This window comes from Rhinatrema bivittatum, chromosome 5, assembly GCF_901001135.1.
Source record: "Rhinatrema bivittatum chromosome 5, aRhiBiv1.1, whole genome shotgun sequence".
NCBI classification, from domain to species: domain Eukaryota; kingdom Metazoa; phylum Chordata; class Amphibia; order Gymnophiona; family Rhinatrematidae; genus Rhinatrema; species Rhinatrema bivittatum.
In genome coordinates, this window is record NC_042619.1 from 24,325,780 (window position 1) to 24,339,199 (window position 13,420).

General features: G+C 47.4%; 1 protein-coding gene across 3 annotated transcripts in view; it reads left to right on the top strand.

The window, feature by feature from the left end:
* The window catches only part of GDPD5 (glycerophosphodiester phosphodiesterase domain containing 5), a 424,914-nt gene that overhangs the window by 392,720 nt on the left and 18,774 nt on the right, over positions 1-13,420 (top strand). For all 3 annotated transcript variants that reach the window (XM_029602145.1, XM_029602143.1, XM_029602144.1), the window contains one exon: positions 1,215-1,362. In XM_029602145.1, the coding sequence (XP_029458005.1) occupies positions 1,215-1,362 (148 nt within the window). The remainder of the gene's footprint in view (positions 1-1,214; positions 1,363-13,420) is intronic.

The window sequence follows — 13,420 nt, forward strand, 5'->3', positions numbered from 1 at the left end:
TTCCGCGCACGCCGACGAATGTTCACGGCGGAATTCTGCGAATAAATCCCGCATTGAAAATTTGGGTCGAAGTCTGCGAGTAAAAAGTCCCTGCAGACTGTAGCCTGTAGCTTTTTCGGGCTGTTTTACAATAACCCTCCGTATGTTCATTTCTTCCATTACAATCCCCGCAGCGCTACATATCAGCAGTAGAGGGCGCCGGGCTTGGTTTCCCTGTCATACTCCGAGATGCCAACATTCAAGGCTGCTTAGCCAGATAAGCAGGGACTTCGGCTAAGTGGCGGCCGCTGAATATCTCGCTGTGTTCAGCAGCCACCACTTAGCTAGATAAGCCACTTACCCAGCTAAATAGTAAGCCAGATATCCAAATGGCCTAAATGGGGGGGGGGGGGGGGAACTTCTTAGCCGGTAAGTGCCAATATTCGACCTTATCCGGTTAAATTAATCAGATAAGTCACACCTGCCAAGGAGCAGGTCTCATTTATCAGAATATAACTTTTCGGCTTAGCAGTGCCAAATAGGGGGATATTAAGCAGCATAGCCCATGTAAGTTAACCAGATAAGTCTTATTCTGCTAACTTACATACGGGCTGATACAGTACAGTGCGCTCCTATGGACGCGCTAGCTTTACCCCTTATTCAGTAATGGGTAATAGCACGTCGAAAACACGCATGCAACCTCCCCCCCGAACCTAATAGCGCCCACAACATGCAAATGCATGTTGATGGCTCTATTAGGTATTCCCGCTCGATTCAGTAAGTAAAATGTGCAGCCAAGCCGCACATTTTACTTTCAGAAATTAGCGGCTACCCAAAGGTAGGCGCTAATTTCTCCGGGCACTGGGAAAGTGCACAGAAAAGCAGTAAAAACTGCTTTTCTGTGCACCCTCCGACTTAATATCATGGCGATATTAAGTCGGAGGGGAGCGCAGAGCTCTGGGATCCCTGTGTTACCCTGGAGAACTCTTTGCAGATTGCGATGTCTTTCTTGGGTCAACACAATGATCCAACGATGATGATTATGGTTGAGTTTTCAAGATCGCACAGGTCCCATCTTCCGGCAGGCTTATGTATAAAATTCCCTAAGTTTCTTTTCATAACACTGACGCACCTCCTAAGGAAACAAACAACAGTGTCTGCAGCGTGTTGAAGGGTCATAGGATCCTTGTATCCTGCGTGATGTCATCAAAATGTGCATTTTTTTTTCTCAACAGGGAATACACGGCATGGAATCTGAGCATTAATTTGTACACCGTAAACGAGGCCTGGCTTTACTCGGTGCTGTGGTGCGCTGGCGTTCAGTCCGTCACGTCCGACGCCTCTCACCTCCTTAGCAAGGTGCCTTTTCCCATCTGGCTGATGGTAAGACCCCGCTGTATCTGAATCGCTGATATCCCCCCTCCCCCCCCCTCGGCCTCCTAGCTTTCGTTGTCTTGGTGGGAGGGGGTCCCCGTCATCGTTTGGAGCAATCATCTGTTGTGTGAGAAAGCCCTGAATAATTTCAGTGTTGGAATGAACGGCGCATTAGTAAAGTTACTGAGATACGCCTGGCATGTCGCACGTAGCTTCTGTTTTCGGCTTTGCAGTGTGTGAGAGAGATCTGGGGCTTGGCTGTAAGTATTCAAAGTCCGTTGGATGGAGGGGGCTGAAAGATGAAAAAAAAAAACCCCCTAACAAGATAAACTGTGTTCTTTGAAGCGACGCTATGTTATATTTCAAGGCTCTGTGCACAGATTAACATTTAGACGCTTGCTTTAGTTCCTGAACGGTTTCTCCCTGTTCTGTCTCTATGGCAAGATTCTCAACAATAGGAGTCCTCTTTGTGTGGAGAACTGATCGCCACGGGTCTGTTAGGAAGCCCAGTGACCAGGCGCACAGCGTCTGTAGTGCTGCCCGAAGATCCGGATCAGTGCCTGAACTCCGTAGTGATAAACAAATCAATACGCCCGCCTCGTCAACCACTGCCTCAGGACTACTCAACCGCACTGCGAAATGGAGTAAAGAGAAGCTGAAGTGGGGATAGACATTGCAACTCATCCTCACTCCTGCCCACCCGCCCCGCCCATCACACACGCACACACACACACTCTCCCCAGCATGTCCTGCCTTCATCTCTAGGAGGATGGGTTTCCAAGGCATTTATACCTATTTATCCATCTAGAATGTCTGGCTTAAAGGTACACGCGGATTTCCGCAGCGAGCGGATCTTCTCGGTGCATGATGGGGAGAGTTATGTCGGGGGAGAATACCGCGTGCAGGATCGGCGTCGGCAGGGGAGGAGGGGGAGGAGAATCGGGAGCAACGGCCTGAGGCTCCCACACCACATGGGGGGCTTCGTGGCCCTGCCCGGAGGTGGAAGGAGCACAGTCTGGTGGCGGGGCCCGCCCGCCGGCGACAGAGAGAGGTTCATACTGCAGCGACAGGAGGGATGATCGGCACATGGCCCGCGAGCTGGCCCCGCCCTGCAAAAAGGCGGGACTGCGGCACGGCCCGCGAACACACCGCTCACAAACCCCTATGCAGATTTTCCCAACTACTGCCATAACCTAAAGATCTCAGCCACATGAGGAGACAGGGAGGGGGTGGGCTGGACATAGTGGGAGGGAGAAGTCAGGGACATGGTGGGGGTGGGGTGGAAGAGAGAGTAGGGAAGGAGCCAAGAATGTGGGTATTTGGGGCACCGATGGAGGGGGGGGAGAGAAGGGACAATGACTTGGCAAGGGGGGGGGGGATGCAGTGGAGCGGGGAAGGAACCATGTAATTGTGGGAGGGAGAGGAGCCAGGAAGGGACCATGACAGGGATAAATAAGAGAAGAGGGATAGGACTGATCTGGGATAGGGGCTGAAGGCAAGGAAAGGCTGAAGGACTGAGAACCCGTTAACCTCCTCTCCTGTGTTTGCTGTCACTTCTATCTTGCAGTTTTCTCTCTTTCTCTTTGAGACGGCTTCTCCTGCCTCCTTGTTTCTAGATGTATCATTTATCTTTCTCCATTTTCCCTTCATTTTCTCACTTGAATGCTGCATTCATACAAGATTCCTGGGGCTTGGACATCTCCTCCCTGGGCGCGTAGCACAGCTGTTGGCTAAGCTGGCTTCTGACTTGTGATACACAGCTGAGGGGGGGGCCCTTTTCTCTAATAACCGAGGCCTAATTCTGTTTGTTTCTGTAAATGGTTGAGGTAGACCTCTGACACATACTTGGATATGCCGTGTTCGTGCGGGAAGTGCATTTTATCGTGCCAGCGTATGATGGCACGTGGGGTTAATTTCATGAGTTCTGAATGAGTGGCCCTCAGCTCTCATGACTTGCAGAGCTGGGAGTAGAGTGGTGGAGACGTCCATAGTGAGTAAAAATACAAAGGCATGCAACTCCTTGAAGTGATACTTTTCCTAATAGTTCACTTTTATAAAATGTGGTTTGAGAGGCAGTCCAGGCCTTGAGATTATATACAGAAGAGACATGCAGGGCAAATACACCTATCCTTAGGGGGAAAAAAATCCCATGCATTTATACCATGCATATCTAAATGTATGTGTATGTGTGTGTGTGTCTAATCTAACCTTGCCCGTATATCCCTCCCGTTGAATACCATAGGTCCACCCAGAGTGACTTACAAAGTATGGAAGTACAATTTCAAAAGTACAAAATACAAATGACATATTAAAATATATTTCATAAATACACCTACCATTCAAAAATTATACAAAATACAATAATTAAAAAACAATCCTTACATCCAACTAACTCTCATTCCCTATTCTCACTAGGGTAAGAGATGAGGCAAAGATATCAATATGCTCTGGTTAAGGTGTGGATAGCCAGGCAATCCTTCGGGGGAGCGTACGATTTATTTTTGTTTTTAATTATGTTATGTTTCTGATTTGTGTATGTGGTCAGTACCTAGAGAAAGTATCAGTATAATAGTTAATTTAAAAAAACAAAATGTAAACCTCATCTCTCAAAATAGCCCCAGTCCCGTCTGTTGGTCTAGGGACTCTCTTATGTGTATTTGTACAGTTCTGCGTACATCACATAGCCCTATAGAAGTGATAAAATACATAAAATGTGTGTATATATGCATTGAGTGCAATACCATATATTTTGCCCTTTCCAAAGACACCCAAAGTATTTTGGTAATAGATTTTATTTCGCATTCTATCTTGCTGGGGATGGGGGCATGACTACAGTTTATCTTTTATTGTTTTAGATTTGTAATCTGCCTTTTTGCAAAGGGCTCAGGGCAAGGGATAGTCACCAGAATGAATACAGTGCAAATAACTCAATAATCGGATAAAACAATAAGATTCAAATACGCAATCAAAGCACAGTTCATTACAATGAGCAAATAGAATACAACAAGTCAATAAAACCAATACAAATTGCCAGGAATTATACAGTTGCAAAACAATTAATAATAAGCCACATAAACCCAGGCCTGGCTTTGTCAATAGTGCCCAGACCTGTGCTAGAGTGGCAGAAATCTTGGGAGCAGCAGGGTTTGGCTGAAGAATTGCTGCCTTCCTGCTGGGCTGAATCTCTCTCTCCTTCCTGATCCAGCTGCAGGGAACAGGAGGGGGGGAGGGGAGCCTGGAGCAGACAGCAAAGGGGGATCATTTTGGGGAGGATGGGGGGGGGGGTGGAGGGGAGGATCATTGCAGGGTGAGGAGAGGATCGGCTGATGTGCCTGCGTCTGTGAGAAGCGGGGACCAGGGTTGGGGTGGGGAGACAGAGGATTATTTGGGGGTGAGAAAGAAGGGATTGGGGCCGGGTGTATTTATGTGTAGACAGTATATGAGCGGACTGAGTGGGAGGTTAGCAGGGGGGAGCAGGACCGGAGCGCAGCTGGGTCACCTCCCTCCTCCCCTCCCCTGGAATTCGCAGCTTCCCTCTCACCACCTCAGATTCTGTCCCTCAGATCCTGGAATCCCCCTTCCAATCCCTAACCCCCAGATCCTCCTTTCTCTGATTCTCCTCTTCCCCCATCCAATTCTCCCCATCCTCAGTCTTCTCTCCTCCCCCAAACCCAGTCCTTTCTTCTCACTCTCCTCTCCCCAATCCCCAGTCCTCTCTCTCCTTTCTCTCTCCTTTCTCTCTCCTTTTGTCCTCTCACCCTCTCCTACTCCTCTTAAGATGCCTTTTCCTCGTGCAATAAAAACAAAACAAACTCTACAGGCACAAGATTGGAAAAAAAATTTTATAATATAAAAGGTGGAAACATTTACCAATGTGCTTCAGAATTGTTTAATTCCTGCCGCAGGGAAACTGTGGGGCCATGCCTTAGATTTTCTACCACCTGCTATCTGACCAACATGGGAGATGGGGGGGAGAGAGGCAACAGCACCATCAGTGCCTAGGAATGGCAAAAAACTTAAATCAGTCACTGTTTAAACCCCATAAAATGACAGAATAAGTAGGAGGCCCTGGATGTACTGGTCATGCATTACTTGCCATTTGTCAGATTTTTGGACTGTAGCTAACATCATAGTATAGTGGATGAGGGCAGAGAAGGACCAGCTGGCACATCCAGTCTGCCTCATTGTCTTCCTCTCTGCTCCTTTACCACTTTGGTGAGGTGAGCATAGGGAGGGCGATTTTAGAAGTTGTTTCTGGGGGTAAAATAGTGCTTTACCTGTGGAAAAAGGCTTTTCCACAGGTAAAGCACTATTTGTGGGTATGAGCGGAACTGGTGCCAACATAACACACACAAAGTTACAGCGGCTCAGGATTAGGTGTGACTTCAGCGTCTTTATTTTCACTTGCATACTTGTGAAAGGTGGGCTGAGTGATGTTATATTATGTCATAGAACACACACACACAATCTTATAAAAGTAAAACTTACGGGTAGATTTTTATTCGGTCGTGTGCGAAAATTCCAGCCTTACGTGTGTGCGCCAAGCCAGTTTTCAACAAGGCCCGGCCACGTGCGCAAAGGCCGGTTTGCGCACAAGTGCTGGCCTTCCTGCAAGGGGCGGGCCTGGAGGAGTGTTCTGGGGGCGGGGCGGGACAGTGCCATTGTTCGCTATCCCGGAGCCTCTGGCATCCGGCTGATGCATGCAACTTGCTTCAGGTCGGGCCCTGAAGTAAGTACTGAAACAAAAAAAAAAAAGGAATAGGTAGGGTTTAGGGGGTGGGGAGGAAAAGGGAAGGGAGATTAGGTAGGGGGGTAGGCAATTCCCCCCCAGTCCGCACCTTAATTGGAGCAGACTGGGAGGGAACTGGGGAAGGCCGGGATGCATCCCCGCATGGAAACTGCATAAGTCCCCACCCCCTTGCGCGTGTCACGCACATCAGCCCCTGTATTTTATAACATGCGCGCGAATGTTATAAAATCTGCACATCCATGTATGCGTGCCGGGAAGCGCACACATATGGACGCGCCTATGCTTCTTTTAAAATCTACACCTTAGTGTACTAAATATGATAAAAAAATGAGTAGAAAATTGTATAATCAGCAAAGACAATATTAAAAGTGAATATCAGAAATAAGCACACAGCAGCACCATAAACATTACATAGATTAATCAAGGCAAATAGTTATTGCAGTAACAAAAGATAGAAATAAAGAAAAATAATCTGAACAGGAAATACTTTCCTCATAGGCCTTCCTGTCTATGAGGTAGCATCTTCAGCTATTCACTCTTTGTCTGAGGCTTATTCAAAGAACACTGCCAAATGCAATTCCTTATAGTCTTACTTTTCTGGCTCTAATCCAGCATCTGCAAAGGTAAAGTGTTCTGACTTGCACTCGTACCGCTGACAATAGCCAGGCCAGCTACAACAGGTTAAACTATGGCCAATTAAAGAAACTGGTACTGCCTGACTCCCAAAAGATTCTAACCCAGACCTTCAGCAGGCTTATCTCTTACAAAAACAAATGTAGAAAGAACAGAGTATCCTGCTTATCTTTCAGCTAATTAGTATCATGCAGTCTAGTAAGAAAAGCAAATGACAGCGTGCTACGGTTTCAGGCCTTCCTTATGCTAAGCTGATTGCAAGGTACAAATTGATCCACATTTATCAATTATTGGGGATTGTTTTGGTCCATCACTGACCTCACCTATGCATACAGTGATCTTCTGGGAATCTAAAAGTAACTACCTAAAATAATCTTAATATGATGCTTTTTGAAAGTGTATAAATCAACTCCCCAACTCCACGTCCCCCCCCGGAACACCCGTTCATACTGTGTTTAAAAGTCGTGCAAATTTTCTTTTCCTAGCATGTGGATAGATGGATTCAGGACCAGTGGGTTATGCACCTCTAACAGCAGATGGAGACGGAGCAAACTGACGTGTATATATATATATATATATATATATATATATAGTCCTGCAGTGACATCAACCTGCCCTCCGGATTCCTGTCAGGAATACCTGCAGCTCGAGGTCTCCAGCAAATGGTGGATGTGCATCTCCCTGCTGGTGTTTGCTTCAGATGTTAGAAGGAAAATTTAAAAAAAACAAAATTGGTGCCCCGCTCTCCTGCGGGGGATACCAAATAGTCCTTTCCCCAGTTGAGAATTCCTGAGGTAATTTCCGTGACCCCTCAGATGTGTGCCTTGGTCCGGTACCTGGTTTTCAGCCAGCATGGACTTAACTGATTGAACAGCTTAAAGGCAGCGGGTGCAGGAAGCTGAGTGCAGCAGTGACAGCAGATGCCCTCTCCCCCTGCAGCCGGAGACCATCTCTATATTCAGCTGGGAAGGGCTGAGCTCAGGTAAGTTTAAAAAAAAATGTTACCTTACAGAGACAGTGAGGAAAGGTTGTTCAGGGATTCCCCTTACCTGTCTCCGAGCTCGGCATGCCATTCCAACGTTTGTCCGACCCCAAGGGAAGTTCAGGGATGGGGAGGCAGCCTGGCAGACTGAGCGGCCTCTTTTGGCTAGGCCCCGTTCCGAGGCGTTCTTACAGTGCACCACACAGTAGGCCACAACAGTGTTTTGGCGCGCTTTTACCTACACGTTTGACTGCCCTCTAGCAGACGTCCATTCAGCTAGTGTGACCCAGTGTGCATCTAGGTTGTGCATCCAGGTTTTGGACGCTTAGTTGATAGTCGGCTTGGGCGTCCAAGTTGGGCAGCATCCAGTTTGGACATGCGCTTATCCTGTGCACACAATAGGGCGTATGTTTGTGTGCACTTAAATTGAGATGCCGCCTAAATTTTGGACGCATAATAAAATATATTATGCGTCCAAAATATATATATATATATATACACACACACACCGGTATATAATATGGCGCCTATAGTTAAGAAGCCTAAACACCTTGCCTTGTGCGTTGCCTGTCATATCCAAACGTCTCAGTCTGGTGTGCCCTCTAACTTAATGCCAGCGCTGTTTAGAGGCTCAGGGAGAATTTTCTTCCTCTGATTTTACCTGGTTCTTCCCAGCCTCATGAGGTTATATGTAAAGATGTATCAGGAGAAACGCCTGATTTTGGAACTCCCTTGACTGCTTCCTCGGCAGGGACCGGCAGCTCAGTGGGTGCTGTATAAGTGCCTCCTGGTTTTGGCATGGATCCTTCTGCCTTTTCTTGGGTAGTATTCTTTCAAGGATTGCAATCCTTTCTTCAGGCGCAGTCCCCAGTCCCATCCAATCCTGTCGGGTCAGATCCTCAGGTGGCCTCTCCCTCTTCCAGCATTATGTTTAAGCGCCAAAGTACACTTTGAGCTGCAGATGTTCCTGACAGGAATCCGGAGGGCACTGATGATGAGGCAGATCCTGACTCCCTGCAGGATGGGGAAATTCCTCCGGGATTAGAACCGTATAGGACTATGTTCCAGTTCTTTCATAGAGATGAATTGCCAGCTCTGATTTTCCAAACTTTGAAGATGCTGAGAGTTCCTGGAACAGATTCCATCTCTGAGCCAAAAAAATTCCCATTTGGGTTTCTTTGCGTAAAGCTTCTTGTTTTCTTCTCGGTTATGGAGGCCATTCAATAATTGATTGATCTTGAATGGAACCACCCAGGAGGCAAATTTTAAAGGGGGTCGGACCTTGGAAGGCCTGTAGCCCCTGGATCCAGTGGCGAGAGAGAGTCTGCGTTTTCCCAAAAGTGGATGTGCTTGTCTGTGCCATCTCTAAACGGATAACTATCCCTGTGGAGGGAGGAGCGGCCTTGAAGGATGTGCATGATAAGAGAATTGAGGCCATCTTTAAGCAAGCATTTGAAATACTGGCAATGACTTTGTAGATAGCTTCCTGTTGTTCCCTAGTGGCTTGCTATTGTTTGCTTCTCTCATAGCAGATTGATGACTCTGGAGTGGCTTCCAGGGCAGTTGTGGAACCTACCTTAGCAGATGCGGGCAGCAATTTTGTCCGCACCTAGGCCATAGGAATGGCTTTGGTAATAGCGGCCAGATGCCAGTTATGGCTGAAGAATTGATCAGCCGATACGACCTCCAAGGCTAACCTTACGAAATTGCCTTTTAAAGGCTTGCTCTTGTTTGGGAGCGAGTTGGAGAAGCTGGCCAGTAATTGGAGCCAAGCTCCAATTCCTCGGTTGCCAGAGAATAAGAAGCAGTTGCTGTGCCATTTTGGTATGAGGGGTCGCCTCAGAGGTTCCAAACGTTTTTGTCTCCTCAGAGGACTCTGCCTTTTGGCAGGTCTCAGTCCTTTCATCCCAGACAGCCCAGGTGGGAGTGCAACCTCCTGACCCTCCCAGTGAGTGTTTGCTGAAACACCCCTAGGAACAGGAGATAGGGAGATGTCTCTCTTTCTTTTATCACATCGGATCAGTGGGTCCTGGAGGTGATACAAGAAGGATATTTGCTGGAATTTTGTAGTGTTCCTCAGGACTTGTTCAGGGTGTCTTCCAGCCACAGCCCACAGAAGAAGCAGGCAGTGGAGTATACACTGTCAAGGCTCCTCAGTCTGAGGACTGTGGTTCCAGTACCCACATCTCAAGAAAATACGGGTCAATATTCCATTTAATTCATTGTGCAGAAGAAGGAGGGCTCCTTTTGTCCCATCCTGTATCTCAAAAGGGTCAACTGTCATTTGCAGGTGACTCATTTTTGCATGGAAACTTTGCGCTCAGTGATAATGGCCATGCAGCTAGGGGAATTTCTGACTTCCTTTGATCTGTCCAAGGCATACCTCTATATTCCTATCCGATTGGAGCACCAACGTTTTCTGGATTTTGCAGTGTTGGGGTGCAATTATCAGTTTCGCTCGCTGCCTTTTGGTGTAGCCACTACTTCCAGAAACATTTCCAAGGTTGTGGTGGTGATGGCAGCAGAACAGCGAATGGATGAGATCCTAGTACATCCGTATTTAGACGACTGCTTGATTCTAGCCCAAGTCTCTGGAAGAGAGTCGTCTGGTGACTCACAAGGTGATTTCCCTTTTGCAGGAGCTCGGTTGGGTGGTGAACTTAGCCAAGAGCAGGCTTAGTCATTGGAGTATCTGGGTGTGCAATTCGACACGAAGCAGGACAAAGTTTTCTGCCAGAAGCTCATATTCAAAAGTTAATGTTTCAGGTGCGTCTTTTGGTGAGCACTTCACGCTCGACAGTGTGATTCTGTCTACAAGTATGAAGGTTGATGGCGGCAACCCTGGAAGTGGTACCGTGGGAAAGGGCACCTATGCGTCCGCTTCAGTGCTTCCTGCTGTCTTGTTGGAACCCGCAGTTCCAGGACTATTCGATTTGGCTCCCCCTGCCAATGGAAGTCTGCTCTCACCTCCAATGGTGGTTGCAAGCGGATCATCTGAGAAAGGGAGTTTCCCTGACATTGCCAGACTGATTGGTACTCACGACAGAATCAAGCCTCTGAATATCAATCGACTGGAAGCCTGGGCGGACAGGTTGGCATGCTTGCAGTTCAGCAGCAGGCTGCAGGGTCAAGTGGTCCAAATAAAGTCAGACAACGCAACAACAGTGGCTTATATCAATCAGCAAGGAGGAACCAAGAGCCAGCAGGTATCACAGGAGATAGACCAACTTATGGAATGAGCAGAAAGGTATCTTGGAGGAAAAGACAATGTAAGAGCAGACTTTCTCAACAGAGAGAGTCTAGACCCAGGAGAATGTGTATTGTCAGACGAGGAGTTCCAGCTGATAGTGGATTGCTGGGGCCTTCTGTTTTTGGACTTGCTGGTGACTTCTCGCAATGCGAAAGTTCTTCAATTCTTCAGCCGCAGGAGAGATCCGAAGTACTTGGATATTGATGCTTTTGTGCAGGTCTGGCCGGAAGCAAGATGCTGTATGCCTTTCCTCCATGTTCAAAGGATCAAAGGCCACAGGAAATGGTGATCCTGGTGGCACTGGATTGGCCCAGAAGACCATGGTATGCAGATCTGCGAAGATTCCTGGTAGAACCCTTCCTTCGTCTTCCACCGCACAGGAATCTGTTGCAGCAGGGGCCTGTCCTTCATGAAGATCCAATTCGGATTTGTCTTGCGGTATGGCCCTTGTGAGGGCTCGCTTGTTGAAGAGCTTGTTGAATTCTTCTGCAGTGATTGCCACCTTGCTATGAGCTCGAAAGTTCTCTACTTCCTTAGCCTATGTGTGGGTTTGGCGCATGTTTGAGGCTTGGTGTGAAGACTGAGGGGTTCTTCCTTGTTCAGTTAAGATTCCGCTCATTTTGAAATGTCTGCAGGATGGGTTAAATAAAGGGTTGACCCTTAATTCCTTGAAGGTATAGGTAGCAGCTCTTGCCTGTTTCAGGTGCCAGGAGAATGGTGAATCCTTATCATCTTATCCTGATGTGACCCTTTCTTGAGGGAAGTGAAACATCTTCGTCCTCTCTTGCAGTTACTGGTTCCTTTGTGGAGTCTTAACCTGGTGTTGGATTTCTTGGCAGGCCCTACGGTTCGACCACTGCGTAGCCTTTCCTTGCAGTTACTGACCTTGAAAACAGTGTTTCTAGTGGCAATTTGTTCTACACGTTGAATTTCCGAGCTGCAGGCCTTGTCTTGCTGGAAGCCATTACTTCCGGTGACTCCAGGAGCGATACAGCTGCATACTGTTCCTTCATTCTTGCCTAAAGTGGTCTCGGATTTTCACTTGAATCAGTCCATTTCTTTGCCGTCCTTGGATAAGGAAAAGATGTTGAAAAATATCGCCTGTTGCATCCCTTGGATGTCAAGAGACATGTCGTGATGTATCTGGAGGTTTCTAAACCTTTCCAAAAGATGGCTTGCCTGTTCGTCCTTCATGGTGGAGGGAAAACAGGATGAGCCAGCTTCAAGGGCTACAATAGCTCGTTGGATTAAGGAAGTGATCACGCCACGTTTGTGGCTACTGAAAAGCCATTGCCTACTCAGCATAGTGCTCAATTCACTAGGGCTCAGGCAGTGTCATGAGTGGAGGTTAGATCGTTGACTCCCATCGACATTTGCTGAGCTGTGACGTGGTCCTCCTTACATACCTTTTCCAGGTACTATAGTCTGGATGTGCAGTGTTGACTGGACTGTGGGCAGCCTCCCACCCTATTCAGGAGTAGCTTGGGTACATCCCACAGGTCCTGAATCCATCTGTTTACATGCTAGGAAATGAGAAATTACTACTTACTGATAATTTCCTTTTCCTTAAGGTGGTGGATAGATGGATTCAGCTCCCCACCCTTGGCTGCCGAATGATTGTGTGCTGGTCCTTCCGTGTGGCTACGTGTTCCACAGGATAACTGGTAAGTGTTCATCCTGTCCCTAGACTAGAAGGCATATGTTCTTGCCTGAATTCAGTGTTTCTTGTTGGTTGAGTACAGAAATGATTGACTGCTTTTAATCAGGTTTTGCTAGTCTGTCGCTTTTGAATAGAATACTGGCAGGCTGATGTCACTGCAGAAGTATATATATTCTGTGACATCAGTTTGCTCCGCCTTCATCTGCTGCTAGAGGTGCATAACCCTCTGGTCCTGAATCCATCTATCCACCTTAAGGAAAAGGAAATTATCAGGTAAGTAGTAATTTCTCGTAATTCTGTGCACGCAGTCTCCCCACCTCCTGGTAATTTGTAAAATGCCATTGACGTGCACAGAACCAGGTTTTATGGGTGCCAATGTCTTTTGAAAATGACTGAGTATAAACTTCCTACCTGCGGCGAGCAGAGGCGCTCCCAGGATGTGCGGGGTTGGGGGGTGTTGCTTACTTTTTAACTTTCGGAAGCACACGTGTATGTTTTCTTGGGAAGAAAATTAAACCACACGAATAAGCCGATGTAAAACGCTTGCAGGTGGCTTTTCCTGGGATGATGATTTTCAAGGTGAAAATGGGCACGCGCATCCTTTCACGTCAAAAGTGGATGCAAAATTCATGAGCAGAACTCGCCCACGGCACTAACCCAAAGAGTTACAAAACTGCCCCATCCAGCACCATCCGACTGGTAATATTGTATGCCTTGTGATATATATATATCTAGGGCTAACGGTTTTGGGACTTTCTGACTGGCAAAACTCTGAATCTTGCCAGATAGAAA